General features: G+C 37.2%; 1 protein-coding gene across 7 annotated transcripts in view; it reads left to right on the plus strand.

Annotated features, from left to right (window-relative positions):
• Positions 1-19,861, plus strand: part of ADGRG2 (adhesion G protein-coupled receptor G2) — a 54,413-nt gene that overhangs the window by 16,215 nt on the left and 18,337 nt on the right. For 3 of the 7 annotated variants that reach the window (XM_071812528.1, XM_071812547.1, XM_071812536.1), the window contains exons 3-10: positions 2,239-2,856; positions 11,937-11,978; positions 13,330-13,368; positions 15,064-15,108; positions 15,218-15,250; positions 16,196-16,237; positions 17,718-17,765; positions 18,924-18,991. In XM_071812528.1, the coding sequence (XP_071668629.1) occupies positions 2,239-2,856; positions 11,937-11,978; positions 13,330-13,368; positions 15,064-15,108; positions 15,218-15,250; positions 16,196-16,237; positions 17,718-17,765; positions 18,924-18,991 (935 nt within the window). Of the gene's footprint in view, positions 1-1,695; positions 1,841-2,238; positions 2,857-11,936; positions 11,979-13,329; positions 13,369-15,063; positions 15,109-15,217; positions 15,251-16,195; positions 16,238-17,717; positions 17,766-18,923; positions 18,992-19,861 lie in introns of all 7 variants that reach the window. The other 4 variants (XM_071812553.1, XM_071812530.1, XM_071812551.1 and 1 more) reach the window with 4 other exon arrangements.

Genomic DNA, 19,861 nt, shown 5'->3' on the forward strand with positions numbered 1-19,861 from the left:
GTAGGATTTTTCAGCCCTTTAATTAATTCACTGTTTGCAGATGAACACTGATTTAATGCTTAATATTAAATCAAGCCTCTCTCAGAATTTGTTCACTTGCAAAATCAAGTCTGCTGAAGGTACCTCAAGTTCCAATCAAAATTTTGCTCAGGAATGAATTTCCAGTCTTCTAATCTGGATAGTTAACAGTGATTTCAAGTTTTGAAGCTATGTCAGGAGACTTCTTTAACCAGTCACTTTGGCCATCTCTGCATGCTCAAGATTTCTTACAGGAATTTTGGAGAGTATATGAATCACACACATGTACTTCTGACATATACTCTCTGAGGCATAGTAGCTGCATCAAATCTTTCTAAGCCTTCAGTGTACTTCCTACTTAATAATGAAAGACTTAAGCAATTATTTTTCTTAGGAGAGACTGTCAGATATTGTACCCCTTTTATTAAAAAGGGTAAGTACATTTGAGTCTGTCTCTCACTTTCTCTGACAATTTCCCCTCCTGCCAAGTCTTCCTCACCTCAGCTTTTAAGTCATGTTTTAAAAACTGTCCTGAACTGTTTCTAACTGAGTGTCATGGAGCAGTGTTTTGGATCACTTAAAGAAAAGTGCAACTTAACAGATTTTGGTGGCAAGGTTCGCTCTGTTACTTACTGCATGGAGGAAATATACCAGCAAGAATAGGGTGAAAGTCATTTTAGAATGGTTAGTAGGGGGACAGGAGATGCAAAGGGCTAGAGGGAGGCCCTGCCATTGAGTCATGAGGTTCAGAATGGACCCCCTTGCTCTCTGAACTCCTTCTCAGAGAGGAGTCCAGCTGTGGCTGAATCCAAACTTAGTCCCAGACTTGGTCAACATTTTATGTCTAAGGGACACCAAAAAAGTGAGGGAAAACAGGTAAGGGATTATATTTGTTTATGGCAAAAGGATTATATGTGCACACCTGATTCTTTATGCCGCTTGGCTAGGATTTCAAAGTTCCATCATGCTGCATCTCAACCTGCTTCCCTCCCCTCTAGGGGTGCCAGGTCTCTCCAAAGTCTTGAGTCCTAGGTCTCTTGAAGCAAACTTTCAGGCATGAAAGTTCATAGAAATAAGTAATTTAATGGAGTAGTGCAGCAGCAGGGTTGACTAGAACTGGATGCTTTTGCAAACTTGCCCACTTGAGCAAAGAAGTCCCTGGGCAATTCTACCCTTACAGACTATTTACCCGCCCATCACATAGTGATTCAGTCCAATAAGAATATTTGAGTCTGCGGTCTTCTTGCTTCTCATTGAATTCTTTCACTGTCTTCTGACAGGCCCTTATCTTGATTAGCTGCAGACACTGTTGATAGCTGGTGGCTGCTTCATGCTGGCCTTGAAGGCATTATTTTGCTTGAGTGGATCCTGTTTTGCTCAATAAGGTACAATACAGGCCTTCCCTGGCACTACTTGTTCTTGTTTCTTTTTCTGACACCCTGTTTTCTCCAGTAAATTTGCTGTCAGTACCTAACATTCTATTTACTGTCACACTTGAACTCTGGGTTACCACCATCTCAGTGCCTCAGCAGGTTTGAGATTAACAGATAAGATGTCTCTGCAAGTAAATGCCCCAGTAGAGAACAGAGAACACGGGCTGAATGGGATTAAATTTTAAATAAACCAGTGGCTCCAAAACACATTTCCTGAAAGTTACCTCAACTCATTCTCTTCTAGAATATGACTGTGTTCTACCTTTGTTGCTGAAACTCTGCCAGTATGCAGCAGGGGATTTAAGAAAATCAGGGTTGGAAAAAAGTGGCATGGAGAAGTACTGTCTTTTTCAGAGAAGGAGGATACAAGGCTGGGACATGAGGAGACAGTAAGGCCTATAGTCCCTTCTTCTAGCTCTGTTTCTCTTTTTTTATCCAGTTTCTATTAAATGCAAAATACCTGTGCAGTCCTGGGAACTGGAACCAGGATCTGTGATTCTCTTTTTGCTTCCTACTGGTCATTTGAGTGCTGCCTTAGAGAACTACATGGTCATCTTTTGTCTTGTGCATGAGTTTACTTCAAAACTTTCATGAGCAGCTAGAATTTATTGACTGCCTCCAAATTTGCCCCTTTCCCACTACAAAAAAGCAAAAGAGAAGGATACAAGATTTCTTAATGTGTTACTTTTAAAACTCCTAGGAGCAGTACTATATGGAAGAATAACATTCATATAGAAGATCCTTTTAAAAACAAAATAATTTTACAACTCACCTTTTCTTTATTTAGATCAGGAGGAATTTCTAGGAAAATATAAAGCCGTTTTTAAGACTGCATGCGAAGACCCTTGGATTATGTCACCAAGAATTTCTCTGCGTCCCTTGAAAGAATTCATTGTCTGTGTGCATCTCAAGCTATATTCCTCAGAGAGTCCCTGGACAGCGTATGTATACAATCAAGAAACACCTCACACCAATCTCTCTGTAAATAGGTATGATCTTGGACTTACAGGAGATCATGGTAAATTGAGGATATGGTTGCTTGGAAATCAAGTAAATACAACAGTGAGACTTCATGAAAACACTTGGAACCGAATATGTATCCAGTGGAAAAGTGAAGATGAGGAGATGAAAATATTCATAAATGAAACAAAAAAAGTAAACAAAAAACTAACTGGAAAAGTTAATTTGCCTGGAAAAGGGCAGTTCTTACTTGGCTGTTCAAAGCTGCCAGGTACAGCTACGTCACCTAACCCGGGTATGACTGGGGAGCTGTACATGTTCAGAATGTGGGATAAAGCAAATATAAAGAATTCTTGGGACTGTGAAGATAGTGGTGTTATACGCTGGAGAAAGGAGGATTGGGTCTATAATAAGACAATAGAAGAGGATAACTCTTTGCCATGTGGTAAGTACCACTGTACTCCCGTTTTTAAAATTCTGGTTTTGACAAAAGTTGAAATGAATGTCTAACATTTCTCTTCCAGGTTTTACAAAGTCTTTGTCTAGTAGTAATTTCTAGCTAAATGCTTAATGAGATCATATGAGGATGTGCAGCTTTTTGCAGCTTTTATGCAAATGTAGGAAGCATAGCAGCAGTCCTTTAAAGACTTTCAACTTGCTTCAACTACTGTGTCTGTCTACTGTCCGTGTAATGGTACTGAGAGCAGGATGCATTCAACCAAAACTGCTTGGAATATTAGGGCTTTCTATCAATGTCATCTTAAAATAATTAATTTGCATACTTTCTGTTCAGGGAATATATATAGAGGAAAACATTGCTGGTCCTCTTCCTGCATATTCATTGGGTCAGAACTTCAATGAGTACAACTTTTCACTGTTTCACTGGCACATTACACCATCTTTAGCTGGTAAGGTCTACATCTGTAAAGATTACTGGAGGCTCTGATTTCTTCTTGCTTCTGTATCAGTAATGTCTTCCATTATTAAAATGGCCAAATGGTTTCTCACACATTTCTCAAAATTCAACTCTGTCCTGAAAAAGAACCATAAAAAACTTTAAACCAAAACAAATATTTCATTTTCAGATAAATTGAGTTAAAGCAAGAGAATAACCATCTTTCTAGCTTTTGTTATCATGTCTGTTGACAAGAAAGACAAATTAGAATCAAGTTTGGGTGGCATCCAATTTATCAACTGTAGTAAATGGTATTACCCCCTAAGACCTTCAGAGATTTTCAAGGTGACTAGCTCAATTCATTCCTAAAATTCTTATATAGCCTAAGTTCTTCAGTTAAATTGTCACACCAATCATCACCTTTATCCTTAAAAACTGTACCTGTCTATTTTGTGCCCACTAAAAAATACCTTTTAACTATGTAATATTATAATAACTGCCTGACTGGGTAGATCAGAAGTGGGCATTAGAAGTAGGGGCATTAAAATAAGCTGATCAGATTTCTTTTTCTGGGAGAGAAAGAAATCTGTCCAAAAAAACAGGGCTCAAGGAGAATGTCTCCAACACTGGGTCATAATGAATGAAATTCCTCTGCTGGCCTGGTGCTGTGGTTGGGAGCACATCTTCTCTGTTGGGTTGTGTGATTTGCGAGAGGAGCTGAAGACAGGATGTCTTTCTTTTGCTCTTGTGTGACGGTGTTTGAAGGAACATAGTCCTAAGGCTGAAAGGAGAAACATTCTGGCTACCAGAAAAAAAGTTTGTTACAAAGAAAGACTGAGAGATCTGTCTGGATAGTGGCATAAAACCTGGTCAGTGGAGCATCAGATTATCTTTCACTGAGGCACTGGAAGGATAACCTTCTAGTTTTCAGTTCCAGTGCTTTCTGCCTTGAATAGAGAAAGTCCTTGAGCATCACAGGGCAGCTTGGTTAGGCAATGCTCAACTCCAGCCCCAACCGATCATTGATTTTAGAATTAGTAATTTTGGGGCTTGTGGAATCCTTTCTCTAACTGCAAGAGCTCTCTAGTGAGTGTATAAGAAGCATGCTTTCCAAAGCTCTGTTACTTAGCCAAATGGAACTTTAATTGTGCTGACAGAAGTTTGATTCAGTACAAACACCATCTCTACTGCTAAATGTAAGTTATCTCCTCTAGATAACTTGGAAGAAGAGCAGCTTTTTGAATAAAACTTCACTGGATTTTTTTAACAGTTTATTTGCCTGTTTTCAGGAATAGATGCATTTTAGCTGTTTGCCCTCCCCCTCCAAGTCAGCCCGTGAAAGGCATATATTTAACAAATACCAATCCAACAAATAAAAACAAAGCATTGACAGTAGGAGCCTGCAATAATCAGTGTCAGACAATTTTAATTGATGGTGCTACTAATCTTACAATCTGATTTCTTTCTATAAGTTCCTCTGTACACCTGTATAAAACTTATCCGATTTTGAAAGCTGCTCTGTTTTTGTTAAAACAAAAGGACTTTGACTAGTAAGTCTTCATAAAGGTCTGATTTTACATCCATAAAGAACATAACAGGTAAATGGCTAAAGCTTGAGAAAGGGCTATGCCTCCTGTCTAGACACAAAAAGTTAAAAGAAAGTGGTTCATTACAGTCATAATTGTGCCAGAATTTTTCAGGATTTGTGTTTATCTGTTTGGCATTTTGCGTCTACATAAACCAGCAATTTCTAAAATGTTCAGTCAAGGGTTCCTGTGGTTTCTGTGATTTCTCCTTTGCATAAACACTCAAAATCATTGTGCAGTGTAGGCCATTATCTAATTGGTGTCTCATACACAGTGATGCACTCCATTAATAAGTCTAGATTTACTTAACATCACATTATTAGTTTATGTTTCCTTACCTTCCTTTCCTGCCTATCTTTCTGTTGACTCTTCAGATTATTTTTCTTTTGGTTTTATTAATTATTTTTCTAATAATTGTTCAGGCTACCAAAAATATATTTTGTTTTTTCTTAACCGTGTGAGGTCTAATAAGGACCAGAATCCTGATTCTGGTAAGATTTACATACATGCTTAGCACTTAAAGGCATGCTCAACTCTAATCAAGTAGTTTGTTCCCCAGAAGCAGATGGGATTACATTTGCAGTAGCTATGTATCTTATGCAGCTGAAGATTTGCAAGAAAGGACATACCTGACTGCTTCCCAGTTTGTGTTGAGGACTGATCACATTTCTTGGACTAATAGAACTTAGAAATAATAATCTTTCGATCTGAGTTAAAGATGCAACTCTTGCTTCTTGCAGTCACATGGTCTTCTGGTTCCCCTCTGCTTGGTGTAGCCATTGCATGCTGATCAGGTGTCAATACTGCAGGTAGGGCCAAAGAGGGAACGAGGCCCCACACATTGTGCGTCACTAACCTTCCACTTACATTCCTCAGGTTCCTTTGATAATTCCCCATTTGCTGAGAATGAGAAATAGCATAACAGCTGTGATATGGAGATAGAGTGCCACAGATTGAATGTATCTTACTTTAAAGATAATCTTCTGGTATTTAAAAATATAGAAGTGAAGAAAGATGTGCTCACCCTTCCAAATGCCAACTTTGGAAAAATTTTTTATCTTGTTCTTTGATGAATAATTGCTATTTAGCTGTGTACTTTAATGTGGACAATAGGAATGATATCACTATTGTCTCTTTATAATCCAAGAAAAAAGTGCACCTAGTAATATAAAGCCCTGGGTGATTTAACAGAATACAAAACGACAAGAAAATAGGTGAGTTGAAAATGGTAAATGCTTGAAAATAAACTTTAGTCATCTGTGAGCACCAGCTCTTTAGTTGTCATTTTTACATGGGATATTTGCAAGTTGCCTTTAAAAATAATTTGACAACTGAAACAAATTTACTGTTTAAACATTAATTATTTCAGTTATACATTAAACAGTAACATTCTTAATCCATATATAAATACGCAAACTCTTACACCATGCATTTATGCAAAGAACACAGAGATGGTGGGCTATCTTTTACAAATCTCAATGAATAAATAAAATAGATGATTTATGGCATAACTGTGAACAGTATCACAGGCAGTAGAGCACTGTCATCTTATTTGTGCCCTAACTTTTACCAGGAGTCCAGTGCCCGTTGCTTTTGATTGCATTTTTTTGCATAAATACAATTCAGTATTTATAATGTGACATTTTAGGCATGTCAAGGTTAAGGTGTTGCCCCTGCATTTCCATATATCCTTTTCACTCCAAGTGTTGCTGAGCCTGCTACTGGTGGTGTTGGAGGAGGTTTCCAAGCTCGTGGGAACAAAGCTGTTTAATGCTGATGGGAGAAGTGGGAAGTGACTGGTGCCTTGTGTGACTGTTTTGCCTTTGTGTGCTCAAGGAGGAGAAAAACTGCAGTTTGGGCTGTTGTTCTAGTTTGCAGGTGTGGGCAATAGGAGGTACAATTTAGACTCATGCAATCCCTTTTAAAGATTTCCTGAGCTTTGTGCACTTCTGATGACAGATCAGCTTTCCTGGAGTTCCAGTGCTTTACCTTCTCAAGCAGAAGGTGGAGATGTAGTTACCATTCATCCAGTCTGCATCCCAGTTTGTTTGGTATCAAACTTTGGGCCATATTGTTATGTTTACTGAGCGGATCATGAAAGGTGGAGATGAAAAAATAAATTATTTGTCCTGATACCATTGTCTTTCTAAACCTGTGAGGACACAATACTACAGAAACCACCAGAAGCTCTTAAAGGAAGTAAATGTGAGAAAAAATACCTAACTCTGGAGTGCCTATTTGATGACTCATGTACCACTCTGTTTTGTACCTATTAACAGAATGCATGTTTGACCTTCCTTTTCTTTGCTCTTGTTGCCTCCCTCCACTGTGATATCAAAGGAAGTAGTTTTTTTGGAAATCAGCCTGCCAGAGAAGAAGTGATTTGATTCACCTCAGTATTTAAAGTACAGCTTTATACAAACAGAACTTTATACAAACAGCTTTATTTATAACCTTATTTCCTAAATACCTGTGTAACATCACAGCCGAGTTAAAATACTGTACCTAAATTTTCTGTTAAGAATACTAAAATGAACTGGCCAAAGTGACAGAGCCTGATGTGAACAAGCACTTATATTGTTTTCTTATATTTGCTGCTGTCCAAAACCAGTGAGTCAGAGCAGACTTGAGGTGTCATGAGGGGCACCAAAACATGAAATTAAGATTGCACGTAGTTTTATCCTATAAACTTGTACGATGTGTCTCAAAAACCTAACTTAAGCAAAAAGTCAACATGGACTAATATATACAGTAGAACAATTGAGGAGGTTTTTTATTTGTTACTGTTATTAATGCCACGTGTGACAGGATGGTTCATTTTGGCAGAACATTTATCCAGCTGCAAGGTTTATCAAATGTTAAAGGGCCCCAATTTCTTAATAGAAAATATGGATTTAATTTAAATATGATACTTGAATGTAATATTTTTGGTGCCTATTTCTGTAAAGAGGTGGATTTTCGAAAAGCACCATTTTGAAGTTTTGCTGTTTGGGCTACTCAGTTTTGTTCACAAGACCTGTGAAATGTATTAGTGCCAGGCATTTTCACATGCTTATATCCTAGTAACACTAAATACAAATGGATGGTAGTTGCCGCACAGTACTGGTAACTGGTGTAATATGTACTGATAACTGTTGCTTATGAGAACGTTTAGTAGAGACATTGTATAGACTTAAAAATGCAGTATGTTTTTCTCCTTCTCCTAAGAAAGCACTTTAGTTGCTGTTTCAGATGTGCTCAAAGGATGCTTTCTTCAAAAGTTTAAAGGCGATCATGAAGTGTTAGGTCAAACAGTATTTACTCAGCAGCAACACTGTTCCCCAGAGACAGGGGAGCAAGAAGCAGCTGCCAGTAACTTAGTTCTTGCACGATGTTGTTATCTGCAGCCAGGTTCTAGCTGCTTCTCAGTCCTCCACCCTGGAAAAACTGAACTGCTTCTGGCAGAGTGAGTTGCGTGAAGACAGGTGAATCAGAAAGGGTGTTGCCTTTCCAAAAAGCTTAAGTGTATACTGATCATAAGTTAGATTTGAGGTAGGGAGAAGAAAAGGGTATTTTTTATTATTCCAGTTGGAGACAGAACATTGTACACCGTTGATGCTTTAAGGGCTTTTTCTGTATCCAGTGTCTAAGTTAATGAATAAAAGACATGCAGACAATGACAGTGCCTGTGGTGCAGGGACCAAAACTATCCATCCCATCTCGACAACTGTGTTACAAAGCCTCCATTCTGCCTTTCTTTTGTTTTGGCTGATTTGATTTTTTGAATTCTGCTTTGCTTGATGAAACAGCTTCAGCAGGACATGTGGAGACCATCCCATCCTAAAAAAGCCAGTAGACTGGTAGTTAAGATCTGTCACACTAAGGAATTCTGTAAACATAAGGCTATTTTGTAGACAGGGCCAGGAACTGATCTCTCTCAGAGCTACATCAGAGCTACCAGTCTGGAGCTGTTAGATTACACTGGTCCCCGGTGTCATACAAAGTCATTACAGGAAATGAAGGTTGTCACTGCAAGTACTGGTTCTCAAGTAAGTTTTTTGCAGCTGTGGTTTGAAGGGATAGCAAGAGTTGCTGAGCAGGTTTCATACCAGTGGAACAGTTTCCTCTGCCTGCACGGGTGGAATTCTCAAGTCTTGGCTTAGGAACAGTACAAAGTGATAAGAAGACAGTAAGGGAGTTGCTGCTTTTGTTTCTAATGATGCATGTTAGTAACAGAAACTGGTGCTTATCTCATTTAATGGAGTTGCCTTTCACTTTAGAAAAAAACCAGTAGTTCTTGTAGGGACCTATTCTGTCTCCCTTGCAGAAAAAGCAAAAGCAAAGAATAATACTGATTAATGCTGCTTGCCTATATTTGCTGTTAGGATTCTGAGGAATGTTTTCTATTAGAGAAAAGTATTACTATAATATATAATGCTTTGTTTTGGAATAGGATATTAGGTGTGTTGATTTGGTGATCCTAAACTAACAGTGTTGCAAATAAAAATGCATGGAGCAAATAAAATGAGGTTTCATATACATAAGGATTTTCTTGCTCTTATCGATAGTAAACAACCTAAAAGAAAGAAATTTTCTGTTAGTTTGTAACTAGCACACCTTGAGTTATTTTACTTTCCTTTTTACATGTCTTTACTGAAATAGTTTAAATTCAGTAGACTGATACATATGAAGGTATAACTTTTTACTTATACTTTTTGCTTAGTGGATGTGTATCATTTTACTTAGAATATTGGTGTTCTCTCTTTTACATAATAAAATTTCTGCCCAGGATGCAAATCAACTAAAACTAACAGCAGCTGTAATCTTTGTGCATATCTCACAGCTCGCTCAGGAATAGGGACTGGATGGTTTCTGTCTTGTTTATGATTTCTGTCACTTCCCCCTCCTGTTCTTGTGGCTGTCCTGGTGCAGAACAGGCTACCTCTTCTGAGTCTTCTTCCTGCATCCCCTCAAGAGAATCTTCTTCTTCCTTCACTAACTGGCTCAACCTCCACTTTCATTGTTTCGTCTTGACTGCAGGAGTGACTGTTATGGTTAGGATTGTCTCTGGTTTAGCCACAGTATCCATTTGCATGTCCTTAGATCCAGAGACCCTCTTGCTCCTTTCAGGGCCCTGGCCACAGGCTTTGTAGATATAGGCCAGGCCTCAACACAGCACCATAAGTCTCTGTCTTCCGTGTAAAAGCAAGGCATCCTTCCTTCAAGTGGTCTGCCACTTCAACAGGATTCCATGCCTGTTCAGGTGCAAACTCCCAGGCCATCAGAGGTGAAGACTGCTCTAGGCACCTGCCCTAATTTTCCCACACAAATTGCCACCCAGGAATTTGCTGCCTCAGAACATGTTCCTGTGCGTCATCCCCAACTGGTTGTTTGCTGCAGGTTTCACAGGGATATTTGAACTTCGATCACTGGATTCAGAGTGTGAGGATGGTCTTGTAGACTACCAATGCAAGTGGGCCAGCACAGATGGAAGAAAGAAGGTGTCTTTCTTGAGAGAGTTAGCAGTGGTGGAGAGGTGGTCTGCAGCAACCTAGACAACAGCCAGGTCGCAAAAGATCTGAATGATGGACGTTGCACATGGGCTATGTTGCAGAGGTTAATACAGTACACACCAGTGTAATATGCCAGCGCATTGGTTGGTGATGATGGACTGAACAGATATCAAGGTACTAACTGTGGAGAAATTGTCACACCAGCTTTGACAATTCAAAGAGAATCTTTCTTCTTCTTCATCCCTGTGGACCTGCGTCTTGGCTGTGGCTAGAGAGTCCCAACAGGTTCAGTGGCTCGAAGACAGTGTCTCTTCCTTCTTGCCTGAACAACCAGGGTCTCAGCTATCAGTGGTGCTGAACTAGGTGACAGTACCTTAACTGTATGTCATGGTGTTTTGCCACTTGTTTTTCAAGGCCCAGGATGATGTTTTGAGTGGTGGCATAGGTTGCAGGGTACCTTTCTAGCCACCTGCTAGTTGACTCCACCACGGGAAGCACAAAACACTTGCCTTGGTGGCATGTTTGCAGTGGTGATCTGATGTAATCAATCTGCTAGGCTTAATCATATCGATGGCCCAGTCACCATCTTCTATTCCTGGGAGGTTTTAGTCACTTGACTCACTTGATTACGGCACACGTTTCACATTCGTGGGTAGCCTGTGCAGTAGTTTCAGTTGTCAGATCCACACCTTGTTGCATCTCTCCTTAGGTGTCCCTAGGGACATGTTTCATGGGCCCATTGAGCTAGGAATAGTTCACCTTTTCGTTCCCAGGACAGGTTCTACTGAGTTGCTTCATTTATGGCAGCTTGATCTATCTGCTCATAGAATTATAGAATCATAGAATAATTCCACTTGGAATTATTCCCTAGGGCTTCTTGCCACATGATTTCATTGTTTAGATGTTCTTTGGTGGTACAGCTCTTGAGCTTGTGAGCATCTACATGATGTATATGCACATAATGATATAGATATATTCTCAAAATACATCTCATGTTATTTGGAAATATGTATGGAATAAAGCACCCCTATCTTACCCAACTCACCTGCCCTCTGCTTCTTTTTGCTTTAATTTCTCTGGTTTTCTTTGTATTAATAAAATTTCTCTTCTTGAATAATACATCAGCATGTCTTTTCCACATTTTTTGCAAAAATAGCTGTGTGAAAGCACAGTTGTGTGTACCTGTTATGTTTTTGGTTGTTGCTTTTTAGTCTACTTCTTCTCTCAAACCAATGTGCTGAAAGGGTTTCTGAAGGCATTGCCAATGGAAGGGCAGTGGAAAAGCTCACAACCTAATCTGTGTCTTCCAAAAGCATAAAAGTGATAAACTGAGTAAGAAATTGAACTCAAAAGAGTTCACTTTCCAGCTTTCAAAAAGACTCAACACATATTTCTCAATGGATGCAAAGTAGTTTTGCAAACCAGCTTGGATTGAGGTGAGTAGCACGTCTAAAATAGTTGTGCTTTAGAAAGTGTGTGTATATATATGTGTGTGTGTGTGTCTAAATATATATAAAAACTTCTACTCCTAAAAAATATTTTTCCTTTATAGTTGAGACTACTGCTACGCTGCCTGGCAGAAAACAGATAACAGGTAATGAGGTTCTTCATAATTTTTTTCCCATTGTTCTTGTATTTTAGAAAGTGCATAGGAAAATTTTTACTGCTGTTACTTTTTAATTCATGGAGATAGTTAAGAATATGTAAATCCTTGCAAATTAATTATCCATATAATTCTTATGGCTTATTAGCATATTTCATGGTGCAAATAGCATCACTAATTTTCCAGAGAAAATTATAATAGGGTCACTGAGATGACACTGATTCTCCTTTCATTGCAGAAATTATGTTTACATTTATCCTTTGGAATGAAGCTATTACTAGTTTTCAGTAAGGCAAGCAAAATAGTCTAAGCAAGGAATCATGTGAGTGATTAGCCTTTCAGAAACTCCTTGTTTATGATGTTTAACCAAAAAAAAAATATCTGGTTTTCCACAGACACTTCTGGTTTCTCTGAGTTTTAACTCTCTACAACAATAGGAAAGGCTTTACAGTATAATTATTGTATTGGAAGTAACATTATAGGATGACTTTTGAGAGAGGATGTTGAAATACCTTTAGTATATTTTTTAAATACTGTTTCATATTTGCAGCCAGCTTTTAGATTATATTTCTTTGGTAACTGTGACTTGACTTATCCAGGGCACTATCAAAAACCACTCACTGAAAGGGCTAACTTTGAAGTTGCTGTGTGAACCAGATATCAAATTTCCTAATTTATTTTTGATCAAAATACTGACTGTAACAACATCAAAGATTTAGTGGGTAGTGTTTGCTATATAAATATTTGGCTGACTCCTATCAAGATCAGAGGTTCAAACTTGAAGTGAATTAGCTTTTTGTAATGCTGCTTTTTGCAGGATAGAAAAGAGAACAGATATGTGTGGGACAAATTTTAAATTATAAGTCTCAGCGCTATTATATGAAGTCTGAGAAGAGGCCTCATACCCAGCTATAGCCACCTCGTTATGTATGCTTGATTCGGATTTCCAGAATTAGCAAAACACAATTAGCAAAACACTCAGGACAGGCATGCAGCTTTCAGGCTAGCATAGCACATAACTTGGGTCAATGATCTTTGCTTTCTTAACATTATACAATGTAAACTATCCAGTATTTGTTGAAAATAAATTGTCTTCAGTAAAATGCTATTTGAATTCATTAAAATTGTAAATTTTTTTTGATCAGAGATTGTTACATATGCCTTTTTTTGACAACCTGGAAATGTTCTTCTCGTAAGCATGTGTTGCCCTCTTGTGGTGAACACAGTAAACTTGTGTTAATATAAAGAAAGGCTGCTGAGGATGATGATGTATATGTCTGAAACTTCATTATGATCCTTCCCCCCCCCCCTTTTTTTTTTTTTTTGGTAACTGAAACAAAAGATGGAAATTCAGATGACTCAGCTGCAACAACCAGTTCTGGTAAGAAAATCAGGACTTTACTGATTATTGCAATGTTTGTTATTTCCTGTTAGATAAATCTGCTTTTGTCTGAGGTAAAGCAGCAAAGTTGTAATGTAAACGAATTCCAGAATTTTGTGTTTATTTTTTGAAGAGAAAATTATTTTTTTTTTCTACTTTGTAATGAAATAGCAAGCCTTACAAGTGACCACTCATGGTCTGTGGTAGTGTTGCTTGGGGATGAAGTAGGTGCAAGTTGCTTCATCAGGAACGTTTTGTCCAGTAACCTGAACAGTGAACAGTTTGCAGAGATGGCAGAGGAGGAACACTGTAGAGAGAGCTACCTTCCCTCTCCTCCTCTCCTAGCAGATATGCATGTGTCAGCTGATGCAGTGTGGTATACTACACACACAGACACATGAGACTCTTAATTTCTGAGACCAGAGGTGATGAAAATCACCTATGAAAACATTTTTGAAAAATGAAGGATGTGGACATGCAGCAACAGCTGTTTGAAAACCAGTTGCTTTCTTGCTTAATGTATACTGACATATTGTGCTCTGGAGAAAAGGAATAATAGCACAAACACACATGCTTGTGTTCTTTTACAGATACAGCCTTTCTCTGGGAATTGTTCATCTTTAACAACTGCAGCCAATTCAATATTTCTTGTAGTTTATACCAAGCCAAATAATACAGATGAAGTCAGCACTTAATTTACACTCTGATTCCTCATATTTTGGCTGCTTGTTAGTTGCCTTTGAAAATTAGTTGTCTTTGGAATTGTTACTTAAGAACCAAATATGCTTATCTTTTGCTCGGTGTACGGAATTAAGAGGTCATTCTTGAAAAAGCTCAAAATATACCAAAAAGAAAAACTCCCTTTCCCTTTCCATGCGATGAAATAGATTGCTTTTTTTCTTGATATGCAATTATCTTTATGCAGAGCCACCAACTTTTTTTTATTATATGTAAGATATTGCTTCTAATGACAGTGGTGCTTTTAGTAAAGAAGTTTAGAAAGTATAATGTTCTTCTGTTATAAAGGTGCTCTGGCCCATTCTTAAAAAGGCACTAAGTTGTCATATCGGAGTGATATAAAGTGGTCTAACCACTAATATACCTACTAAGCACACTGTTCCTGAGCAATCCTTACATTTTCTTCTATCCTGTTAATGTAATTTTCCTTTTTTTTTTTCTTTTTCTTTTGAAGTAGCTAAAAAAACCTTGCATCCTCACTCTGTTTTATTTATGTATGGTTACTGGCAAAAATAGCTTTTTTGGAATGACAGTTTGCCAAACACTGTGTGTCATCTCCACTCATGGGTGTTGTGAGTTGGTGCTGGAAAAGGTCCTTGGGGTGAAGCAGCTGTTGCTGTTGGACATGCCAAATTCATCTGCATTTTCTGAAAGAATTAAATCAATAAAAGGAATTTATCTGAAGGAACTTGATTAGCTGTTTTTATTCAGATACTCAGATGTTTTTTTAAATGTGAACATTTTTCCAAATATTTCCACTGAAATAATGTGAACATTCCTAACAAGTACTGCAGTTGTTCTTAAAACAGAACTTAGGTAATTAAATTCAGTTCCTCTTTGAAGCTTTGCATGCTTGACATTTTTTTCTCCAAAATTCATGGAAATAAAATACGGTATTAATAGTTTCTACTTTTATACTTATTTTCTCTCTTTTTTTTTTTTTTTTTTTTCCTCCAGAATCCTCTATTATTACTTTTATCACCTATCCTATTAATCCTTCAGGCAAGGTTTTATTAATATTTCTCTTATTTAGATTTAGAGTTAGCTATTTTAGATTTCTTTAGATTTTTTATTTTTATTGCTCTTTCTGTTATTAATTTTTCTTCTTCAGATATGACTTCAGAGGAGACTACACAAACTCCAGGTGAGAATTAACATGAAGAGAGTAAAGTGTGAAGGGAGATCTTTGCTGCATTCATGAAAGTTTGCCTTTTTTTCTTTTTTTTTTTTTTTTTTTTTAATAACTGGGGTTTGTTTGGGCCAAATCCTTTTCTTATGTGATCTTAAAATTTGTATTATCTCTAATCTGTATTTGAAGTCTGCATGGGCAGGGTTTTGAAGCAAATTAAACTGACTCTGAGCTGTTAACCTTTCTTTTTTATTCAAAATGTTACATTGCTTACCAAAGCCCAAACTGGGCATATTTATTTTTAGCAAGTATGGGGTTTTTTGGTATGTTTATAGATAAAATGTTTTCTATACTTTCCGATACTGTTTGAAGTATTTTACAAAACTAAAATATACACACCATTCCTTAAAGACACTTAAATGATGCATGTTCTTGCAGTAAGTTGCCAAATAGGATCAGTAAAGACTCAATCAGAAGAACTTGCTACTCCTTTTTTTCCTGATGTTTTCATTTGAAAACAACGAGTAGGTTCATCCCATTATCAGATTCCTACATGTCTGTATATGTACTAGATATCCTGCTGTTCTTCATAGCTGATGGAGAGCAAGGCACATTTATGCAACATGATTAATCTTATGCTGAAGTACCCATGTAGAATAGGTTAAATGGGAATCAAACCTTAAAAGCACCGCTTTCTCCACTGAATAACAGGGAGCCTGGAGTAACTGGCTCACATGGGGACATAAACATTTGATTGGATGGATCTCATTCCGAATGCTGCTTTTTCATTTCCCATGCTGACAATAACTAAATTCCCTTACAAATGGTCAGGTGTTTACACTTCTCCTGGGGACACTGGCTAAAGCAGAAATTAGGAAACTTATTTTTGTGACATAAATTTCATAGGCTTTTAAAGTTAAAATGTGAAAAATTAATTTTAAAACTTTTTTTTTTTAACAGAACCTCTTAACATCACTGATTATTACTCCACCATAGCACCAGGTAGGATTCATATATCACCACTAACCTTCTTTTACACTCCTCAAAATTTGAGTGTGTATGAGTTCAGGAAGTCTGCTCCCAAATATTTTTAATAAGATTTTTTTTTTCTTGATATTATGGTGTGTCGTATTAGCAGTCTGTCTTACTTTGCATTGATTTCCAGTCTGGTAGAAGGCCTAATTCCACAATGCTTGCCTAGATGGCCACATGTAGAAGAGTTTGGTTGTTTTGTAATTCAGAGCAGCAGGTTACCACAACGATGTAAGAAACACAACTTCAGGGACCATGTTTACTTTAAAGAAATATCCTTATGCTTTTCAGTAGATCAAAGCAGACTGAATCCAGTCATGATGTTCTTTCTCATGGCAGGTCCAGTCTATAGGAGTAGGCTGAATTTAATTTTATTATTATCCATGTAGGAGAGACCAATTAGAATGTATTTGTACTGAATTAATGTAACTGGTGGAAGAACTGGCATGAGACCATCCTGGTTAGTATACTGGCTAGCATAATTTGAGTGTGAATGTGACCTACAGGAAGTTTGCAGCTGTTACCTGAAGATCTTTGGGGGCTGAATGCACTAGTGATTTTTCATCAGTTTTTTATCCTCCACACTACCTATGTAGGCTGATGATACCTTTTACTTTTGTGTCACTCTTGGGTTTTGCTTTGGGGTTTTATAACTGGTTTCGTTCTTTATGTAGTTAATAGGTTTGTCAAACTCATTTACAAACATTTTATTTCTTTAGGGATTGTTTAAAAAGAGTAAAGTGCTGATACAATTTTCATAACTGTTTCACTGACAACTACCAACACAAAAGGGAAAGCAAATTTATTTGAATCTGATTTGCTGTCTGATTTTTTTTTCTAATAATTTGAATATTGCCACCAGCTCACTATCTGTACCCTCTGATGGCTGTTTGACGATGGTGGTAAAATGAATGAAGCATCAAGCTATAACAGGCAAACGTTTCTGCCACAGAAAAAAAAAAAAAAGTGAAATTCCCATCTTATTTGGCACTAGCTAATGGTAACAGCAGAGAAAATAGCATTTGTTTTTCTGTTAATGGATGCCAGTCTCTATTCTTATACCAAACTATGGTGTTTATTTTGAACCGTTTTGCTGTCCTCAGTGTAACTGAGCAATCTATTTAAGTAATGTGAGGAAAGTTGTGCTTACACATTGTTTTTGTGAACAACAGTAGGTGTTTTGGCTTGGATGCAAATATCTTTCCAGTCTTCTATTTTTATTTTATACAACAGAGCCAGCTGTTTACAGTACCTTTAATTTGGAATCAGTGTTATTTCTTTGCAGTGTAGGTAGTATTAAAAATATGGGAGTAGCCAAAAGCTCTCTAAAAGGTAAAGACTTTTACATTTAAAACATTGGAATGATTGTAAATATATATGTTTGTCAGTACTGGTTTTAAGTTCAGCTTTTTTACTCACTAGATTTTTTTTTCCCCCAAATAAACTATAGCAGAAGAAACCATTTTATGCAACATAACACCTGCCTGTAATTTTTCAGGTTAGTGGTTTCCCTTTTCCTTTTTTTCTTATAAAAACCATGTTCAAATATTTTCCATTCTGATTAATGAGGCGACTTTTAGTTGCTGTGTAAAAGCTAGCTCTGTAATAAATTTTCTTGTGGATTTAGAGAGATTTTGTGTAACTTCTAAAACGTTATTATACAATATTGGGGTTTTTTATTTAAAAGTAATATTTAGTCTATTGTATTTTTAATCTTTGGTTTCTGATCAAATGATACACAGTTGCAGACAAGAATTACAAACCTGAGAAAACAAGAAACTAGTATGTTATGGTAGGCACTAATATCTGCCATATTGAGCCTAACTCTGTATCAGGAATACAAGTTGAAATAGTGTTTAAGAAAATTACTGTAGAAGTCTGTATGTGTTTTAAAAATGCAATGTGACAGAACAGGTAAACAAAGGAAAATTAAAGGGGCACTGAAGTTCCCTTTATGTGTGTTAACAAAGATGTAGTAAACAAAGATTTTGTTGAAATGTGTTGCTGCCTTCCAAAACACTTTGATAAAGAGTTTCCATGAGAAATGCTTTAAAAATGAAGTCACTTCTGCCAAGTAGGCATATGCTGAGTACTTTATAAATTAGAAAAAGGCAGAATAAGTATCTGCCACCCCCCCGCCCCGCCTTATAAAGCTTACCTACTGGTTGACACGGTAAACTGCTAGGTGATTTGGGTGGAAGTTCCATTTTGTCTCCAAAATGGACCTACCAGCTGTCAAGGACTGTTGAATAATGCTCTGAATTATGGTATCCTGAGAGTTCTTTAATCTCCATGGGAATAATTTTCAGAGCATCATTTTACCTTTTCCCACACAGTTTATTCTCATTGTGGGATCTGAAGTTGTATTAATAGTGGGAAGGAGGAAAAAAAAAGAAAGAACTAGAAGGAATTTAAGAGACAGCCAGCAAAAATAAATTAAATAACTTTCCAGAAAATAACAAAGTTATTGGACTACTTTGTGCAAATAGTAAGTGAAAAGATGGAAGAAAAATTGCAAAAATACTGAATGATCAGAAAAGCTAGCGTTCTTATTTCCCTTCTACTGTAAAACATGACAGTGAGTTTTTAAATACTCAATTATATATCATGTGGTTTAGCATTGATTTTTCTTAACTTTTTTGCCTTTTGGTTTTAGTGTTCTATGTGGGCAAGGTAAAACTTCACACAGATGAAGAAAGTAACACATCACTAAATGTAGAAATAGTAAGTGTTCCCTCTTTTAAAACTTTATGGTAAGGAAGGTTGAAATAATTTTCTTTGTCTACGCTTAAAATACTGATACCCTGATATGATTCTTATTATGTCCTTTATAGTTTTATTTCAAATACAGTTTGCAGTACAAATTAATGTTTGCTGTAGATGTATCTACTCTCTCTTAAACAGCTGATTTACAGCTAAATTTAGAATTCCAGATAAGTAAACTTCCTGCAGTAAGGGCCTATATTCTCTACATAGCCACTGAAAGGAGAGAGGAACTGCCCAATTAAGAATCTGCATTTAGGGACACAGGATCTTCCTTTGGAGATGAATTTAGGCACTTTACTTTGGAAAGCGAGCATCATTACATGGCAACAGCATGGGCATAAGTTCTGTTGGATTGCGTCCTGGGAATAATTCATGTCGAGACTTTTATAAATAGGATATTGTTCAATGCTTTTTGGCATGTGATTAATCAGTTATTAATTTGCAATAGGCCTGTGTGATATGAGTGTGTCTACTTATGCGACACAACAGAGGTTTAAGAGAATGATACCATGCAAAGCAAGGGCCACATAGATAATTCAGTATCGAAATAATACTATGAGCATGAGTATGTTCAGTTGTTGTAGATATAAAACTGAAGGGAGAAAAAACCAAACAAACACACACAAAAAGACATTATAGTGTAAAAGACCTTGTGTCTTTCTCCTACACATCCGTCTGCTCTCAGTCTGAGATTTCACGTGCCAATCTCTGCATACATGGCAGTAGACAGCAAAATCACTGCAGAGAGCTTCTGCACAGGTGTACGTGGGGCACTGAGTTTGGGCAGGGATAGGCCTCTGGCAAAAGCCACCTCTGCATTATGTTGCA

The sequence above is a fragment of the Patagioenas fasciata genome, chromosome 1 (genome assembly GCF_037038585.1).
Source record: "Patagioenas fasciata isolate bPatFas1 chromosome 1, bPatFas1.hap1, whole genome shotgun sequence".
Taxonomy (NCBI): domain Eukaryota; kingdom Metazoa; phylum Chordata; class Aves; order Columbiformes; family Columbidae; genus Patagioenas; species Patagioenas fasciata.